This window comes from Capsella rubella, unplaced genomic scaffold (assembly GCF_000375325.1).
Source record: "Capsella rubella cultivar Monte Gargano unplaced genomic scaffold, Caprub1_0 scaffold_5, whole genome shotgun sequence".
Taxonomy (NCBI): domain Eukaryota; kingdom Viridiplantae; phylum Streptophyta; class Magnoliopsida; order Brassicales; family Brassicaceae; genus Capsella; species Capsella rubella.
The window spans coordinates 7,423,917-7,443,416 of record NW_006238919.1 but is presented as its reverse complement, the minus strand read 5'-3'; the positions used below and the strand labels follow the sequence as shown (position 1 = coordinate 7,443,416).

The window sequence follows — 19,500 nt, the reverse complement described above, 5'->3', positions numbered from 1 at the left end:
CTTCTCTAAAATAGCACGAGCCTTTTCACCGGCTATATCCGGTAATTACTCTCTTCTCTGTATATTATGGCTTTTGTCTTCTTCTTCTTCTTCCTTGTTTCTAACAAATTTCAGGAGAGAGCTCTCTGAATTCGATTTTGACCTCACAACCATACAAAACATTTTCTCGAGAAAATCTCTCTCAACCGAACGAATTTGGAAATCACCAAAGAAGTAAGCTCTCTCTCTCTTTCTCTCTATCTTTCAGTTTCTTGTATACAATTTTTATCTTAATCTTTTTTTCTCGATTTATACAGATTCTTTTGCCGTAACAATGGAGGTAAAAGTAGCTACCACGACGTCGTTTCATTGGTCAGGGCGTCACTCGGCGATTCCTCAATGCCCGTCATTTTCGCAAACCCTAACTTCTTCAAAACGCCGTCGTTCTCGTGGAAGAGCCGGAGATGTGGCCGTTTCTGGAGGATCTTTAGCTTGTCAGTCGAGATTGAAACCTTCGTCGTTTCTCGGAACGCAATCTGGGAAGCTTCACCGATCTAAATCATGTGAGCTTTGGGAATTTTCTAATTCTACCACGAAGAAGGTATCAACGGATGTGGTGAAGAGAGATAGTTCGTTAAGGAGAGTTTGTAGCGCGAGCTCTGGTTTTTTCTCCGACGAAGCTTTCTCTGTGAAGATGCAGGAATTAGCCTCACAATTCAGGATTGCAGGGGAAGATGGAGATGAGAAACGCATTGTGAACAAACACAAATCAGAAGTAGTAGGTAGTCGTAGATTTGGTTCTGTGAAGCTATTACAAGAGTCTGTTCCAGGTTTAGCTTCTTTGGAGGCTCCATGGGCAGAGATGGTTAACCATTCAAGCATTGAGCGTAAGGCAAACAGTGTTGATTTGCCTCTGTCGCTTAGGATAATTAAGAGGAAGCTACAAGAAGAAGCGCTTAAAGAAGCTAGTGCATCTACTTATTGTTCTATCAATAGAGCTTTCTCTTCTATGGTTTTCATGATTGAGGAGCTTCAAGGCTTTGCGTTGCAGACTAGGGTGGGTGTTCTTAGGCAGGTTAAGAAGGAGATGCATGCTTCCCTGCTTTGGATTTTCCAACACGTCTTCTCTCAGACACCTACTTTGATGGTTCATGTGATGATCTTATTGGCGAACTACACTGTGCATTCAGTTGCATCAAACCTACCTATTTCAGCATCTCCTCCATACTCTGCGGAGACAAAAGAAGTGCCAGTGGTTGATAAAGGTCCAGATCAGACACATCAAAGAATTGATTTTTCTTCATTAGAGCAGTCTAGTGTGTCTAGTGGAGTTGGTCGGATGGATTTAGGGCCTGTAGTAAGTGGCAGAGATGGTAAAGGGATTGATGGGTCCAAATGGTTAGGTTCGATCAGTTTTGACAAGGTCTCCCACTTACCTATACATCGAGACTTGATTTCAGGAGAAGGTCTGACAGAAGAGGAGCTCAGTCTGTGGAATTCGATGGTCGAAGAAGTAGATCAATTGCAAGATTCCCCTGTTGACCTTGACATGAGATTGAGACTGGTTTCACCTATCGCTGCAAGGATTGAAGTGGATGATTATGCCAATTACACTAGAACAGAGCTTTTATATAAGATAGGTTTGGCTCAAGAGCCAAACAACCATCTGCTCCTAGCTAACTACGCTCAGTTCCTTTACCTCGTTACTCAAGACTATGACAGGTGATACATCTTACATTCAAGACTTTATTACTTGTACTTTGTGAAGTATATATTTGCACTTGGCTCATTGGGCATCAAAATGTATTCTATAGGTGTAGATTGGTCATGTTTCTATGTAAATTTGGAACTTGACAAATGATGTTTGCTTTTGGATGTGTATTAGAGCGGAGAACTGCTTCAAGAAAGCCATAGAGTCAGAAGATGTAGATGCCGAAGCATACAGCAAATACGCTACCTTCCTGTGGAAAGTTCGCAACGATCTCTGGGCGGCTGAGGAGACCTTTCTAGAAGCTATATCTGCAGAGCCGACCAACTCCTTCTATGCTGCCAACTACGCCAACTTCCTCTGGCAAACGGGTGGTGAAGAAACGTGTTACCCATTAGGATCTTCTGATTCTCCTCAGGAAATGGCTTAAGAACGTGTAAATGGCAGTGAATGGTGTGGTTTGTTAGCAACAATTCGCAATGAAGAGACAGGGACAGAACTTAGGTACACGATAGAATAAGAGGGAAAACTGTAAGTAGTGTTTTTGAGTGAACCAGTGCAGCTGATGGAACAATACTTCTCTTTTGTTCTTTCTTTTTTTTTTTTTTTTTGCTTTTCCCTAAATTTTCACTCAGTAGTAGTATATACTAGTCGCAGATTCCACTGGTCTACTGGTCATGGACGGATCCAATAAGAGAACATCTGTAGATCCAACACTAATAATAATCACTGAGCATTGCTTTTGGTGAAATAATAAGTGAGCATATTTGAATCCTCTGATGGAAATGATCTTGTAACTATCTTTGAGCTTCGTGCAGCAGTGTTGTGACAGTCATAGACTTTGATCAGAGTCCCAAGTTGCAGCTACAACTTACATGGGACAATATTACACACTCAAAAGGACAAGGCGTGTCTCTTCCTCATTCATACATTACATTTGGACAAATACATCAGACAAATGAGATAATTTGACTATGTGCAGTTTTCCATTTTAAGAACCTCTTAACTCTGATGAATAACCATCTTTCTTTTTTTTTTGTCGTCGAATGAATAACCATCACAATACCCAAATTATGACATATTTGTTTCCATATATATATATTTTGAACAATTTGTTTCCATATATTTCTAAAAATTATTAAAACCAAAATAAAAATGTATAATGTGTGAAGGGAAAAGAGAGAGAGGATAAGACACTTGTGGAGAGCTTGTGCCAATAAAAATCCAACGGCTCAGATTCACCTAACCACATTATAATCCCTTTGTAACAAATGCCACACGAAGTCAGACAGACACACAAACACAGTTCCGATAGAAAAAAAGAAAAACAGAGGAAAGAGAGAAGAAGGAGAGAGGAGATAAGCAACAATGGTTTCTTCACTTCTTATGTCATTTGCTCCAGCCACCGTCAGGGTTTACGCCACAGGCGCAAAGGGAGCTTCTGGCGCCGCAAAGGAGGAGAAGAATCCCCTTGACTTTGTTCTTGGGTTTATGACAAAGCAAGATCAGTTCTACGAGACTGATCCGATTCTCAAGAAGGTGGAGGAGAAAGAAGCCGCCAGGAGCAGTGGTACCACCGGAGGCCGAGGAACCGTTCGCGGAGGTAAAAGCTCGGCTCCAACGCCTGTAGCCCCTAAGAAGAACGAAGGTGGATTTGGTGGCTTAGGTGGTTTCTTCTCCAAAAAATAAAAGAAACAATGTATAGTAATTTGCATCATTTATGCCTCTGTTTTTATTCTCTATAATTCTTCGGATTTCAATTATATATAAGCTACTCTTTCTTCGTCTTATTTTGATGATCTATTTATTGTTTTTTCTGAACATTTTCAAGATTCATTCACTCGCTACTTCAAGAAATCTGAGAATAATAGATTTATGAGTAAATGGCTAATGCAACCTTTTGTGGACTAGAATGAGTAATGCAATCTTTTGTGAGGGTCTTTAAGAGCTTTATACATACATCAGTCCTTTCAAGAACAGAGTAAAGGATGATTCGTATACAAAGAGGAACTTTATGAGAGAATTCAAGATTGAATCACACTATTTTCAAAGCCGATATAATATGTAAAGGCTTTTTTATACATCTGAATCAATTATACATACACTTTTGCCAAGTTCTCTTTAGAAGACTGTATCTATCAAGGATACCAAATCTTACAATAAAAATACAGCAAATTCTATATGAGTTATCACCAGTAATAATCCAAAATGGTTCTTCCAGTTTTGATTCAAGCGTTGCTGGAACCATCAATGCTATGCTTAGGCAATGGTGATAACTAGATCTGACCTGCAGATACAGAAGGCAGCCAGGAAAGTGCTAATGACCCGTGTTAGAATCTATCTTTATGGATATAATTGATGAAAGAACATAGTAGCTGTTAACTGGAGCTAGATTGTGCCGGGAGCAGAAGCTCTTGCTTTCCTTTGACAAACACTGCGAGTTCTTCTGGTGCAACCACCATACTCAACCACTTCTGCAGATCTTCACCCTCTACTTTTTCTTTCTCTGCACCAAAACATGACATTTCATCAAAATGAGCCAGTTAACACATCAAACTCAAGCAAAGCCCTGGAAGACCAAAACGTTTTCAGAAACTGTTTCGATGAAAGTTAATAAACTTATACTACTATACCTTCAAGTTGGGCACCAAGTCCTTCCAATACATCTGGATTAGCGCGTACAACAGACAGGGCAACATCGAGAGCAGCTTGTAACAACATTGTCACTTCTTTTTGAACAAGATCAACTAGTTTCCCCTGTATTGTAACATGGAAGATTAACTCTTGCATTCTTTCAAGGGGTATAATAGAAACATAGGAAAGTGCAATGCAAAATGACTGTAACCTGATCTCTTCCCCATGGTGAGCCTCCAGAGTCGTCAATCCCACCACCAGAAAGTGTAGCCACAGACACAGGTCCGATTTTTTGGTTAAGACCATATTCAGCTACAGCCTTGTATGCCATATCAGTCGCCCGCCTTATATCGTCAAATGCACCAGTTGATATACGCCCTGAGTATACAACTTCTTCAGCTGCACGACCTCCAAGAAGGGTAACCAGACGTCCAAGCAGTTCATCAATAAAGAGCAAATATCTGTCTTCACTGGTAGGAGGAATATATGCAAATCCCAATGCCCCTCCTGATCTTGGCAATATGCTTAATTTCTGACAACACAATGAAGAAGAGAATGATCATACATTTATACATTTATAAATTTGAATCATCTGCACACATTTAACAGCACAGACAATGAGCATAAATTTATAAAGTGTTGTTGTATTTTACCTCCACACGTGGCTGTCCAGTAAGAAGATTTGCAACAGCAGTTCCAACCACTGCATGCCCAGCTTCATGTCTTGCGACTACTGCCTTCTCATTACCTTTTAGCCTGGCAGATTTCTTCTCTATGCCCTGAAACAGATGCTTTGTAAATTCATGTTTCGACAATTGCCTTACATAATCAATAGAATTAAAAAGTTAAAGAGATACCGCTATTGATCGCTCCACAGCTTGAATAAAGTCAATCTTCTCAACAGTCCCTTTGTTCTTTCTTCCAGCTAGCAAGGCTGCCTCATTTACCAAGTTTGCAAGGTCTGCCCTGCAAAATAGGACAAAAGAGTTTATGAGATGTAGTGATATACAATACGCCCAAAAACGTATAACAGAAGAAATTTCAAATCAGCGATAATATACAAACTTGTACCCCGTAAAACCAGTGGTCATTGAGGCAATATTTCCAAGGTTGACATCATCTCCCAAAGGAAGCTCTTTCTTTGATACATGGACTCTCAAAATGGATTCTCTTCCAATTTTGTCTGGTGTTTCCACCTGAAAAATGCACCAATGCCTTTGAGAGAAATTTATCAAACTGCCTAACTATTTTACAAATAAACAGAGTCAATCCATTCTACCAACCGTAACAACACGATCAAATCTTCCAGGACGACGCAGGGCCGGGTCTAAGACATCGGCACGATTTGTAGCTCCAAGAACGATAACCGCAGAGTTGCTGTCAAAACCATCCATCTCCTGAAAAATAGTTTCCAACATTGTGAATGAGTCAAGGAAAAATCAAGCGTGCTACTTATGCAGGAAAGGTGCATGAAAGCAGACTTACAGTAAGCAACTGATTCAAAGTTTGCTCCCTTTCATCATTGCTGCCAACTCGAAATTTACCATCACGGCTTTTCGCCACAGCATCTATCTGGAGCGATGAAAGGAAATAGAAAATCTTGTTTAAGATGCCCAGAGGTATAACATACTGGAAGTAATCTGACATCGACTGGCAATACTAACCTCATCAATAAATATAATCGATGGAGCATCCTTCTTGGCCCGTGCAAAAAGATCTCTTACACGTGAGGCACCCATGCCGACATACAGCTCTACAAACTCACTTGCAGAGCAACTTATAAAGGGGACTTCAGCTTCCCCAGCAACAGCCTTTGCAAGAAGGGTTTTCCCTGTTCCGGGAAGACCAACCTGTAAAGAAAGGAATCAAAGGCATTGAATTCTAAAGGTGAGCGATTGTAACCAAAACGTTTTACACATGAAATATATCTAATATCAGACTAAAGTGAAATAAATTATATAACTCACCAATAGGACACCACGCGGAGGACGTGCACCTAGACGGACATACTTGTCAGGATTTCTAAGAAATTCCTGCATCGATTAATCCATGTGTAAAAGACGAATATTAGACTGAGATTAATGCTCTAACGATCTGACCAACTATTCAGCACGTACAGAGTATTGAAAGACTGAAAAACCTACCACGATTTCTTCTAGCTCTTCCTTTGCTTCGTCAACACCTGCAACATCTGCAAAAGTAATTGTTTCACCTCCACCAGAGACTTTTCCCCCATCAGGACCACTCGACTTCCGGGTCCTAAGCTGGCCAGTTGTACTCTGTGTACACCCATAGTTTTTTTAGGAACTTAAAAAATTTAGACAACCATATTAAAATATAATGGAGATACAAACCGTGGAGAAGTTAAAGGGGAATCGAATAAGCCCTGCAAGCACCGCTATGTAGAAAAGAGCTATCTGCAACAAACAAACAAAAAAACTTCGAATAAATGCTTTGCCAAAAGTGAAGATGAAGTCCATTCTTTTGAAAAAGCCAACCTATTTATAACGAGAAAATAATTTCATTGATAAACTATAAATCATCATTATCAGGGAAGGGAGTAGCACAAATAGTAAGAATGCGGTGTAGCACCAGTGGACTTACCAATCCAGAGTTGAAGAATCCCCCAGAACGTTTCTCAGGCGATCCGAATTCCACATTATTCCCAAGCATCTTCTCATATGGTGTTTTGATGTCACCGGGTCTTGTGGTGGAATACACAACTCTTTTCGTGGGAGACACCGTTCTTAGCAGCGATTCAGACGACTCTGACAGCCTATTAGTTTCACTCTCTTGCCACTTTCCATCATCTCTTAACTTAAACAAAACTTGAACCCCATCAACCTCCACTTTCTGCACCTGGTTACTGTTAACTTTACTTAAGAACTCACTATACGGTACACTCACAAAAGTCGTCTGAATTCGAGGCTCCGATCCAGGTAAAGGTATTCCAGGTCGAAGCAATCGCATCACAAACATAACAACGCCCAATTGCAGCAACAAAACTCCAATCCCCTGCGCTTGGATTATTGGCTGCCACTGCCACTTCTTCCCCTTTGACCACCACACTTTATCTCCCCCTTGCTTCTCTCTTGTCCTCTTGGACGAAGAACCCGACTTCGCCGGAGTACTCTGGCTTCTTCCTTCCTCATCACTACTCTCACTCGAACCCTCTTTCTGATCATCCTCTTGACAATTCACAACAATCCTACTCTTCTTCCTTGAAACCCCATCACAAAAATTAAACCTTTCTTGATTTCTCAACACTGCAACAGTTTTCTTCTGCAGAGGAAGCGGGATTGAATTGGATACAAACCGATTCGGGTTCTGGCGATAAACCCTACAACGATCGTTGAAAAAGCTCGAAGCTTTCGAATACAATAGAGTATTATGACTACAGCAAGTAGCGAATTTGAACCTAGCGTTGATTCTTGGTTGTGCAAATTCGAATGTAGTCGTAGTCATAATTTCGAAACCCTAGAAATTGGGGAAATCAAAAATCATTTTCATAATTCGTTTCTATATCCATCTTGTCTAAATTGAAGACGAGGTTTGCTGGGAAATTCAACTTCGAATAATGACCGTTGGATTGATCACAGATTAAAAAGTTGACCGCCGATATCACGAAGGACGCCGACTAAAATTATCTCACCGGACACTGGCAAAACCAAGTAATCCAGTGTGACACGGCGCACTGAACCGAATGGTGCCCGTGAATAATTGGAAGAAGATTAGGCTTTCTTGTGGGCTAAAGAGTAAAGAGGCCCAAAATAAAATAGGCCTACTCAATCCTACTCCTAATTAAAAAACCAAAAAATTTGAGTTTTTTTACAAAACATGTCACTAAAAATTAGAGTGATTAAACATGTCATTGTCAAAATTATAAAATTGATGCTTTAAAATTAGATTATCCAAAAATAGTATTTTTCTATTTTTGTTTTTTTAAGGATGAAGATAAATTCAGTGTACCTCATTTTATTTTATTTTCACCATTGGAGGCTTAGAGATTTTTGAAAAAAAAAAAAAGTATAAATTTTAAACCAGAAATTTTTTAGAATAGAAAGGTAATAAAACTAGCCAAACAATCGGATCACCATTAAAAAGAAATTGCAGTAGTAATTAAAAGGCTATATAAAGTATAAGGTTTTTCTATCATAAAATAACAAAACGTTTTTAAGAATTTTTGTTTTACAATGCTGTCATCCAAATTCACTATCATTTGTATCGTTCTCCTATTTTTAACTAGTATTCATGAATGTGGTAAGTTAATGTTATAAATTGTTTAGATTTCGTCCATAATTTAGCATCGTTACCGTTATAATCATAATCGTATATATTTTCGATAGTCTACTTGAAGTGAATTATTTATTTGACTAATTTTTCTTGTAGATTCTATAAGGAATATGTTCAAAGATGACCCGTTAAGAAATCCAATCACAAATGAAAAAGTAAAAGAGCCGCCGTGCTATCCATATGGGAAAAAGTTTAAATGCACAGGTTTCGCAGGAACCGTCGTTGTAGACACTGCCCAAGCTTGTTGGTCTTTTTGTGCAGCTGCTCATAAACGACCCTAATTAGAAACCGTCATCTACTCCAAAATTTGAAGAAATTCGAATTACTTTTGTATATACAAAATGTTTTTATTACGTTTAGTTTCCATCTCTAAGTAATTTAAATAATATTTTAACTTTTTTTTTTTACGAGAATCATGTTTCAAATATGTTACTAAGTTTTACAATGAAAGTATAGTTTAAATGTATGGTAGAGTACAAAACAGTCTATGTAAATTATATTTATAAAATTTTAAACGTGAAAACCATATTTTAAGTTAAAATTTTGTTTATAACAATAATATATGTACAAAATACATTGTATATCGTAGGACTCACGCTTTTTGTGAAAATACATTACAAGGAAAAACAAACTATTACTAAACCCAACTTAACTTCTTAATTTAAGACGAAATACTATGGTAGGTGTTACACTTTTCGTGAAATTATAAAAAAAAATTAGAAAAATATAATCCATTTTCTAAATAAATAAAATCAATGGTCATTATTATTCATGAGTTCTACAACACAATATTTTTTTTTAAAAGTGATATGTAAGCCGGTAATGTAATTTATATAGCATATCTCAGAGAAAAGATATTCAAGTGGCACTACAATAGAAGAGAAACAAGTTTAAGATTTTGAAATGAATTAAGTGTTGTTTTCAAAAAAAAAAAAATGAATAAAATGCTTTTAATCCAAAAGTAAAAATATTATTGGCAATAGCATCTACGTATGTTAATGTGTGTTTATACTTCTAGTGATGTTTATGATGTTTTCTTGTTTTATTGTTTTTGGTGGGTTTAGCCATGATCTCAAGAGTTCACACCTTACATAAACCACCCTTAGTCATGAAGATCCAAGTCATATAATTATTGACTTCTTTAATTTATTGTTTATGGTGGATTTATTGTTTAGTATATATATTTGTCTTTTCTTACAATAAACCACCATTAGTCATGAAGATCCAAGCTAAGTCAACATATGTGTATATGTGTATCGTGTTTGGCTATATAAAGAGAAGAAGTGATATTGTCAGAAGAAGAAGAGGCAGAGGAAGAAAATGGTTGACAATGAAAAGTCATGCGTTTACAAGAACCGGGACGCACCTGTGGAGGCGCGTGTGAAGGACCTTCTTTCCCAGATGACTCTGCCTGAGAAAGTCGGTCAGATGACTTTGATCGAATGCAGCGTCGCTTCTCAGGCCGTCATTAAAGATTACTCCATCGGTATTATACACAACCACAGAGACCATTTCTAAATTTGTTTTGGTCAACGACCAAACCTTTGTTAGCGTTTCTCTCTTTGTATGAAGAGTGAACATACTCAAGATACAAAGTAAGTCACATTTTTCACAGGTGGTCTACTGAACCGAGCAGGAAATTGGCCATTCGAGGATGCAAAGTCGTCCTATTGGGCGGATATGATCGACGGCTTTCAGCGATCAGCATTAGAGTCGCGTTTAGGAATTCCGATCATCTATGGCATAGACGCCGTTCACGGCAACAATGACGTCTATGGTGCTACCATCTTTCCCCATAACATTGGTCTCGGCGCCACCAGGTCTGGTTCCCTTTTGAGCTAAGTACAAATTTAGTAGAAGAGAAGGATAAAAATTTGAATTTAATCTTTTTATGAGACTTGTCTTTACTAATTCAACAGTACTTGATTTTGGTCTTATTAGAAGTTTTGAACATGTTACTCCTATAATACTTTTAATCTCACCATATAGTAGTAGCAATTAGTAATGAATAGTTAGTTACACTGGCTGAGGTTAACATCTGATGATTGTGTCCAAGATTGATGCATCTATCTATTGTGGCTATGTTTTGATAACATTGGTAACTTTGTAGGGATGTAGATTTGGTCAGAAGAATTGGAGCTGCAACAGCACTTGAAGTAAGAGCTTGCGGTGCTCACTGGGCGTTTGCTCCCTGCGTTGCAGTATGTCATCTCTTATACATTTAGACTTTAGCAATAAGATTGAACATTGATTTCTTAGTCAACTGAATGAGATGTTGTTCTTACAGGTAGTGAAAGATCCGAGATGGGGAAGATGCTATGAGAGTTATGGTGAAGTTGCTCAAATTGTTTCGGAGATGACTTCACTTGTCTCGGGTCTACAAGGCGAGCCACCCAAAGAACACACAAATGGTTACCCTTTTCTTGCAGGAAGGTATATATACCTACATATACAAAATTATAACTTAATTTGTGTCTTTAGTATCTTTAATTTCATTTCTCATGGAATTGGTCACTTGGTGATAGAAAAAACGTGGTTGCGTGTGCCAAGCACTTTGTTGGAGATGGTGGTACCAATAAGGCCATAAATGAAGGAAACACCATTTTGCCGTACAAAGACTTAGAGAGGAAACACATTGCTCCTTACAAGAAATGTATTTCTCAAGGACTATCTACCGTTATGGCCTCTTACTCCAGTTGGAATGGAGATAAACTTCATTCCCACCATTTTCTCTTAACGGAAGTTCTCAAACAAAAACTCGGTTTCAAGGTTGATTTGAGTGTCGAAAAAAATAGAAAAAAATAAAGCTAGATATGTAGTCATTGAGTTCATTTGTTTTTTTTTTCTTGTTGTTAGGGATATGTAGTTTCAGACTGGGAAGGTTTGGACCGGCTTAGCGATCCACCGGGTTCAAACTACCGCAACTGCGTCAAAATGGGGATTAATGCTGGAATCGATATGGTACTATGGTAGTGATTTCTTTTTATGTTATCTCCAGATGATTCAAGAGAAAATATAATTAAACCAATGTTATCGCAGGTGATGGTACCTTTCAAGTATGAAAAGTTCACAAATGACCTTATAGATTTGGTGGAGTCAGGGGAAGTATCGATGGCTCGTATTGATGACGCTGTTGAAAGGATACTCAGAGTGAAGTTCGTTGCAGGGCTCTTTGAATATTCTCTTGCAGATCGAACTTTGTTACCTACTGTAGGTTGCAAGGTGAGCTTTCTTGTTAAGAAGACTATTAGAAAAGAGTTTTAAGAATTAAGATTATTAAGATACCAAGAAAACAAGATTTTTACTCTGTTTTCACACGTTTAGGAACATAGAGAATTGGCGCGTGAAGCGGTTAGAAAGTCGTTAGTTCTGCTAAAAAACGGCAAATATGCGCGATTTCTGCCGTTAAATTGCAATGCCGAGAGAATCCTAGTGGTTGGAACGCATGCGGATGATCTTGGATATCAATGCGGTGGATGGACAAAGACAATGTATGGTCAAAGCGGAAGGATCACAAATGGTAACTAGATATGCAATAGACAGAGGCTAAATGGTCTTTTAAGTCGAAAAACTAATATATATTGATGTCTCACTATGCAGGCACAACGCTTTTGGATGCCATAAAAGCAACCGTTGGAGACGAAACCGAAGTAATCTATGAGAAAACCCCATCAGAGGAAACCTTAGCCGCGCGAAAGAGTTTTTCTTATGCAATTGTTGCGGTGGGGGAGTTGCCCTATGCAGAGACTATGGGGGATAACTCAGAACTCATAATACCATTGAATGGTAGCGAGATTATAACCGCGGTTGCAGAGAAAATCCCGACTCTAGTGATCTTGTTCTCAGGACGGCCTATGTTTCTTGAGCCGCAAGTTCTTGAAAAGGCAGAGGCTCTGGTTGCTGCTTGGCTACCTGGTACTGAAGGGCAAGGGATGGCTGATGTAATATTCGGAGATTATGAGTTCCAAGGGAAGTTACCAGCGAGCTGGTTCAAAAGCGTAGACCAGCTGCCGCTTGACATTGAATCAAATGGGTATCTCCCATTGTTTCCTCTTGGTTTTGGTCTCGGTCATGACTCCGTGGAGAACTCTAACACAGTTTGAACTTGCTGTTGAATATTATGGGACTCTTTCTGTTAAAAAGGATCTTCTTGAAATGGGGTTCAAAAACTTTAGTTCATCATGCATTGGAATAATATTTTGTTTAGATAAAAAGAAAAGGATGCAAACTATATAAAGTAAGTCGTATTGATGCTGCGTCGTCATACGTCCTTCATCTATTTTTGTGGGTTGCATTCACAAAAAGGCATCTCTCTCTCGCATGCACTATGTGCTAAGATTGGTCTTTCAGATACGTTCGTCAATCTCGAAAAGACATGTTAATTAGCGTCGTTACATACGTGACAATCTCTACATTACTTCGTCATCACAACATTTGATTCTTCTTATAATTAGACTTATTCACCTAAGCATTTTCTAACATCAAACTATTTTCTAGTCTTTGTTTTTATTTCTTTTAATTCCCACGGCTCGATCGAATTTGGTTCCAGCTGTTTTGTTTTTGTATTTAATTTAATCAGAAGACCAACAGTCGTAATTTAATATTATTTGGACTGCCTTTTAAAAAGATTTTAGACAGTCTTTCTTTTATCTTTTGACGATCTCTTCTAGGAAAATTTAAACCTTTTTTTTGAACATTCAGACTATTTTAATCAATTAAACTGATATACTATAATGTGTATTAGTTGATCCAAAAACTGTGATTATTTGTTTTGGTCAAACCTCTATGTTATATGATTAACCAAAATAAATAATCATCACTTCATCATATATCATGTTAATGAGTAGTCTTTTTGTTGAATCATCAATAAAACTGATTAGGATGTTTAATTAAATGATAACTATTAGGGTTTTTTTTGTTTTTGTTTTGCTATATGTATCATTTATTCAGGTTTTGATTTTTGCTAGATCTGACATGTTCATTTAAAATTATAAAACTGGAGAAAGATTCACATCACTACTACTGCTTGTTAATTAAATCTTTAAATTTTTATTGGTTTAACTAATTCCACTCTTAATTAATATTCATATCTAGTCGGCTACGGCAAGATTTCGTGTGACACGTATCCTTAACCTTGGCAGTATATAAAGAGGTTTACTTGTAACGGAAGGATAAAGAAAGAAGAAAGATGATAAAACAATTAAGTATGGAAGGAAGCAATGAAACATGCGTTTACAAGAATCCAGACGCGCCAGTGGAGGCGCGTGTCAAGGACCTTCTCTCTCGCATGACTCTGCCAGAAAAGATCGGCCAGATGACTCAGATCGAACGTATCGTCACTACTCATCCCGTCATTACAGATTACTTCATCGGTATACACGAAACAGTCCACAGTCCGTTTGTGTTTTTTTTTCTAAAGTCAACGGCCAAAACTTTTTAGTTTCGTAAGTCCAAATTTTGATAGTAGTAATGAGATTTTGGGGTTACAGGTAGTGTACTAAACGGTGGAGGGAGTTGGCCGTTCGAGGACGCTAAAACGTCGGATTGGGCTGATATGATCGACGGTTACCAAAACGCAGCGTTAGCGTCGCGTTTGGGAATCCCGATCATCTATGGCATTGACGCTGTCCACGGCAACAACAACGTCTACGGAGCAACCATCTTTCCCCACAACATCGGCCTTGGAGCCACCAGGTTTGTTTATCATTCTCTTTTCACTTTGAGATGACTACAATTTTTTTTTGAGAAAAGAGTTGGATGTAGTGTTGTTTGGACAATATGTATTATATTTGGGTGTGTTTTAGTGTTGTTCCAAGTAGATTGGAATCTAACCGTATTAGTATTTGAACAAGTGGTTGTTGTTAAATGTGATAGAGATGCAGATTTGGTCAGAAGAATTGGGGCTGCAACAGCACTTGAAGTTAGAGCATGTGGCGCTCACTGGGCGTTTGCTCCATGTGTGGCCGTAAGTTCCTTATAGCTAACTCAACTGAATGGATCCTTTGGTGGGGTATATATCTTTTGAGTGTTTCTTAAGAATATGTTTTGTTTGCCATCTCTCATATCTTAATGCCAAATAAGTTGAACATTGTGAGTATAAGCTATATTTCAATACATGAGAATTTGCCTAATCCATTGACGTCTTTGAGGTCTGTCTCTATAGGCTTAGTGAAAATCAAGAGAATGGAAGAAAGTACTGAAAGAGAGTTTATTTTTTATTGTTTCTGACAGGCATTGAGAGATCCGAGATGGGGGCGTTCCTATGAGAGTTACAGTGAAGACACTGACATTATTTGTGAGTTAAGTTCGCTTGTCTCGGGACTGCAAGGCGAGCCACCCAAAGAACATCCTAATGGTTACCCATTTCTTGCAGGAAGGTATATTATATAGACTTCTAGCTACATTTGTTTCATTAATAGGTTTGATGTATTTTCTCATGGCTTTGTTCACTATGTGATAGAAACAACGTGGTGGCGTGCGCCAAGCATTTTGTTGGAGATGGTGGTACTGAAGGGGGCGTAAACGAAGGGAACACCATTGTGTCATATGAAGAGTTGGAGAAAGTACATCTTGCTCCATATTTGAATTGTCTTGCTCAGGGAGTCTCTACGGTTATGGCGTCCTACTCTAGCTGGAACGGAAGTAAACTCCATTCCAACTATTTCCTCTTAACCGAACTTCTCAAACAAAAACTCGGTTTCAAGGTCAGCCAAAAAATTTATTTTGAATATGAAATAGTCATATAAGTAATAGGTATATATATGGTTTTAGCTGGTTACCTTGGCCTTTTCTTTAGGGGTTTATCATTTCAGACTGGGAAGCTTTGGAACGGCTTAGCGAGCCATTTGGTTCAAACTACCGCAACTGCGTTAAAATCTCGGTTAATGCTGGAGTCGATATGGTTGATTCTAAAACCCTTAGTGAATGATTTTCATCTCTCCTCGGATGATACAAAGAGCTAAGATTATTAATCAATGTTACTCCAGGTGATGGTGCCTTTCAAGTATGAACAGTTTATAAAGGACCTCACAGATCTGGTAGAGTCAGGGGAAGTAACTATGTCTCGAATCGATGATGCTGTTGAGAGAATACTCAGAGTGAAGTTTGTTGCGGGTCTTTTCGAACATCCTCTTACCGACCGGTCTTTATTGAGCACTGTTGGCTGCAAGGTAAGATCTCTTTTACAGAATGCCATTAGATTTAGACCTGAGTGCTAGGACCAGAACATGATTGACCTGTTTTCTCATGACTCCAGGAACATAGAGAACTGGCTCGCGAGTCGGTTAGAAAGTCGTTAGTTCTCCTAAAGAACGGAAAAAGTTCTGAGAAGCCATTTCTGCCATTAGATCGCAATGCTAAGAAAATTCTTGTCACTGGAACACACGCGGACGATCTTGGATATCAGTGCGGCGGATGGACAAAGGCATGGTTCGGTCTAAGCGGCAGGATCACAATAGGTAATTATTAAAGCAACTTCAATCACAGAGGCTAATAGATGTTGTTGGACTTTTTTAATAGGAACATATCTAATTTGGTCTGTAATGCAGGAACGACACTTTTAGATGCAATTAAAGAAGTAGTTGGAGAAAAAACCGAAGTGATTTATGAGAAGACTCCTTCAGAAGAAACTTTAGCCTCAAGTCAGGGCTTCTCCTATGCCATTGTTGCAGTGGGTGAAACTCCTTACGCAGAGACATTGGGGGATAACTTGGAACTCACGATACCCTTAAACGGTAACGACATTGTAACTGCGGTTGCAGAGAAAATCCCGACTCTAGTGGTTTTGTTCTCAGGACGGCCTGTGGTTCTTGAGCAACCGGTTCTTGAAAAGACTGAGGCTCTGGTAGCTGCTTGGCTTCCTGGAACCGAAGGGCAAGGGATGAGTGATGTCATTTTTGGGGATTTTGACTTCGAGGGGAAGTTACCATTGAGCTGGTTGAGACACGTTGACCAGTTGCCATTAACCGCTGATCATCCCAATTCGTATGATCCATTGTTTCCTCTTGGTTTCGGTCTGAACTACAAATCCGGAGAGAACTCAAAACCGGTTTGATGAAATGTGTGAAAGTGCAATATCTATTTGATATGAGTGATGCTTTTGTTCTGTAATTGGCTTGCTTTCTTGTTCGGCAAGACACTAAACTGTTGTACATATTTTCCTATTTGCAATAAATGGAAACTAAAAAGAGAAATTGATCCAAAATTGACATCCTATTTTTTATCTTTTATTTTATTTTTAATGGTGAGAAGAAGAAATGAACATTAATTAATTGTTACCAAAGTTGTCTTTTCAAAGTGAAAAGATACAATTTAAAGAACATCCAAACAATAACAACACAACAGGCCAACAATTATTAAGAAAGAAGATGGATGATTTAAAAGCCAAGCTAATCCATAAGCTCTACATTCTCGACATGGTTTATCAATGTCACAATTCTTGGGCAGTAAGCCTTCTTAGCTACAATTCCGAAGTCGATTTGAACTTGCACTACAGTGTTCTTCACTGTATTGAAGTAGTACACGTAGAAAGGCTCCTCCATTAGAAAGTAGTTCGACAACACAATTTCACCTGCACTAGTCATCCCGACAATGTCTCGGTGGCTATCGGTAGCTAGATGCTTCCAACCATCTGGCAATATGTAGACAGTCTTCGACCATCTGGCTTCATCTACATCCTCTAGAACCCGCAGCTCAAAACCTTCTGGGCCGTGAAGAGGAAAACTCGGATATGTTGGAAACAATATGCCCAGCTTACCATGGTAGTTTACGAGAGCTGAACTCCAACTTTGTAACCAATCAACATCTACAAATTTGTAACTCTCCACTCTAATATCAAAGCATGCAATCATATAGTGTGTTCGACGGTGCTCGGCTAGATAGTACAGCACACCGTCTATGCATATCTCAGTATCTATAGCTTGATGCGGTCTCGAACACTCGACTCTTCTCCACGTCACTTTTTCCGTTGCAATTGTTGCAACTCGACAGACATAATCATCGGAAAGAGACAATACTTTGAAAAGCTTGGCATTAGGATCATACCCGAAACACGTTCTCGTCTGATGCCTCTTGCTTGTCGCTATTGGTAAAGACAAGTACTCTCCTGTACTCGGATTACATATCATTGGTTTCCTAGATTCGGTACAAAAAAAACCAAGTATAGAGGGACGACACACCTCATAGTAACCATGCAAACCTTTAGGGAAATGCATCTGGTAGTAAGGAGTTATAGGAGTGGCGTAGTCCCGGTTTGGATCTAGATCCTGAGGTATAGAGTAAACGATACGTTTACCGTTACATAGCAGAGTGAATAGCATACGAGGCCGGACCGATGACTTTTTCAGGTATACTTGGGTGCAATCTCCATGACGCAGCACGGAGGACCACATCTTCGACACGCAGCGGCACCTCGCAACGGCTTCCAACGGCAACATTGAGAAAATATCAATCAAGACATCAACTGGGATCTCTATCGAAGTTTCTCTTTGAGACTTTTTTGGGCTGGAGACCACTAGCTTCTGCCTTTTCCCCATGGAAGCATTAAACCCTAAGATCCCAAACATGATTTTTAATTTGATTTCTGGAGATGTGGACAAAAGAACAAGCAATGAAACCACAAAGAGATAAATTAAACTAAAAGAAAAGTAAGATGTGGAGAGAGTAACTTCTAACATTTATCTATATATAAGGAGGAGTAGAGGACCACATGTCAATAGATGGAGATAATCTTCAAGTTCATCCAAATCTTAATTAGTTCTTGAACCTACCCAAAAGAAAAAAGAAGTTTCTTTCAAATGCTATTATATATTTATATTTGTTTCCATATAGTTATTTTAAAAAATATATGTTTCCATACATTTTCTATGATAAAGATATTTTACTTTGACTAAAATAAAAATAAAAAATCATTTAAAAAGTTTTCCTTTGACTAAAATAAAAATCGTTTAAAAAAATCATTTAAAGATATTTTACTTTGACTAAAATAAAACTAAAAAATCATTCAACAATAGGAAGATTGATCTACGAGGGATCTATTTTTCTCAATAATCTCTTGGTATACTTGTGAGTTATTTGCTAGATCTTCTCTTTAAGATCACTTGTTTTCTTGTATGGAAAACACATTTATAGAATGAATTTTCTTTAGTCAAACAAATTATAATTATACTAGCGAGCACTAAAATTGCTGTGAACACAATAACAATGTATAGATACCAATTTACAATGCATCTGAGATTGTTTATGTCCTAGCGAGTGTTCTATGACGAATATAACCCATCAACGCCAACATAAATGCATAAATCCTTGAAATTGTTGATTTCCTAGCTACCTTCCCAAAGTGGATATCAACTACGTTCGTCACTATATTGTAGTAGAGAATGTAGAAAGGATCGTCATGCAGATATAACACAATTTCACCTTCACTGGTTATGCCGGTGACACATGGTAATGTGAACACCAAAACCTATGTTCCACAGCTAAGAACATGAACTTTTCAGACCTAAAACCAAAGCAAACTACCATTATACATCGTATCATGGATTTGTATTTCCAATTATATATGCACTCAGCTTAATAGTACAAAACTCTGCTGATGGACATCTCAGTACGTAAAGGTTTGTGGGATATCGAACATTCGATTATTCCCCAGGATACTTCTCCCATTTATAAGGTTGAAACTCGATAGGAAAAATCCTCGGGCACATGAAACTCCTTAGGCTAAGACAATACCTGGAAATAGTTTGTCGATATGAATACGATCATGCCCAACAGGTCCGGCTCGTGACAGAAACTCATGAATCTGGTGCTTTATGCATCAAACTATAGTATAAATGTTAAGGACATCACTTTCAAAGTTAGATTGTGGCACATTGGCGAACTTGCATGTA

At 38.4% G+C, this 19,500-nt stretch overlaps 6 protein-coding genes across 8 annotated transcripts; 4 read left to right on the top strand and 2 right to left on the bottom strand.

Annotated features, from left to right (window-relative positions):
* Positions 1–84: 84 nt before the first annotated feature.
* LOC17886215 lies at positions 85–2,462 on the top strand. Its single transcript, XM_006290793.2, has 3 exons — positions 85–213; positions 297–1,701; positions 1,865–2,462. Exons 2-3 carry the CDS (start codon positions 314–316, stop codon positions 2,115–2,117), a joined length of 1,641 nt encoding a protein of 546 aa, XP_006290855.1. The 5' UTR covers positions 85–213; positions 297–313; the 3' UTR covers positions 2,118–2,462.
* A 498-nt stretch (positions 2,463–2,960) lies between these two features.
* On the top strand, positions 2,961–3,490 carry LOC17886114. Its single transcript, XM_006292933.2, has one exon. It carries the CDS (start codon positions 3,056–3,058, stop codon positions 3,374–3,376), a length of 321 nt encoding a protein of 106 aa, XP_006292995.1. The 5' UTR covers positions 2,961–3,055; the 3' UTR covers positions 3,377–3,490.
* Positions 3,491–3,679: 189 nt separating this feature from the next.
* LOC17886190 (ATP-dependent zinc metalloprotease FTSH 7, chloroplastic) lies at positions 3,680–7,930 on the bottom strand. Its single transcript, XM_023782282.1, has 13 exons — positions 6,926–7,930; positions 6,676–6,738; positions 6,466–6,600; positions 6,289–6,354; positions 5,986–6,171; positions 5,807–5,893; positions 5,605–5,718; positions 5,393–5,517; positions 5,179–5,287; positions 4,975–5,100; positions 4,533–4,853; positions 4,321–4,444; positions 3,680–4,193 (listed from the first exon to the last, which is right to left on the bottom strand). Exons 1-13 carry the CDS (start codon positions 7,784–7,786, stop codon positions 4,066–4,068), a joined length of 2,445 nt encoding a protein of 814 aa, XP_023638050.1. The 5' UTR covers positions 7,787–7,930; the 3' UTR covers positions 3,680–4,065.
* A 2,004-nt stretch (positions 7,931–9,934) lies between these two features.
* LOC17886413 (beta-glucosidase BoGH3B) lies at positions 9,935–12,730 on the top strand. 3 transcript variants are annotated; one of them, XM_006290266.2, is made up of 9 exons: positions 9,935–10,100; positions 10,230–10,434; positions 10,725–10,815; positions 10,902–11,047; positions 11,140–11,383; positions 11,471–11,575; positions 11,654–11,836; positions 11,939–12,134; positions 12,215–12,730. In XM_006290266.2, the coding sequence occupies exons 1-9, from the start codon at positions 9,935–9,937 to the stop codon at positions 12,715–12,717; spliced, it is 1,839 nt and encodes a 612-aa protein (XP_006290328.1). In that variant the 3' UTR covers positions 12,718–12,730. The 3 variants fall into 3 exon arrangements, with proteins under 3 accessions (XP_006290328.1, XP_023638343.1, XP_023638342.1); XM_023782575.1 differs by having other exon boundaries at positions 10,725–10,819; positions 10,906–11,047; XM_023782574.1 differs by having other exon boundaries at positions 10,725–10,819; positions 10,906–11,047; positions 11,654–11,848.
* Positions 12,731–13,814: 1,084 nt separating this feature from the next.
* LOC17886922 (beta-glucosidase BoGH3B) lies at positions 13,815–16,817 on the top strand. The gene is made up of 9 exons (XM_006293127.2): positions 13,815–13,986; positions 14,104–14,308; positions 14,489–14,579; positions 14,846–14,991; positions 15,075–15,318; positions 15,411–15,515; positions 15,601–15,783; positions 15,870–16,071; positions 16,162–16,817. Exons 1-9 carry the CDS (start codon positions 13,821–13,823, stop codon positions 16,665–16,667), a joined length of 1,848 nt encoding a protein of 615 aa, XP_006293189.1. The 5' UTR covers positions 13,815–13,820; the 3' UTR covers positions 16,668–16,817.
* Positions 16,818–17,001: 184 nt separating this feature from the next.
* LOC111830645 (F-box protein At3g47030-like) lies at positions 17,002–18,147 on the bottom strand. The gene has a single exon (XM_023783151.1). It carries the CDS (start codon positions 18,145–18,147, stop codon positions 17,002–17,004), a length of 1,146 nt encoding a protein of 381 aa, XP_023638919.1.
* Positions 18,148–19,500: the final 1,353 nt, after the last annotated feature.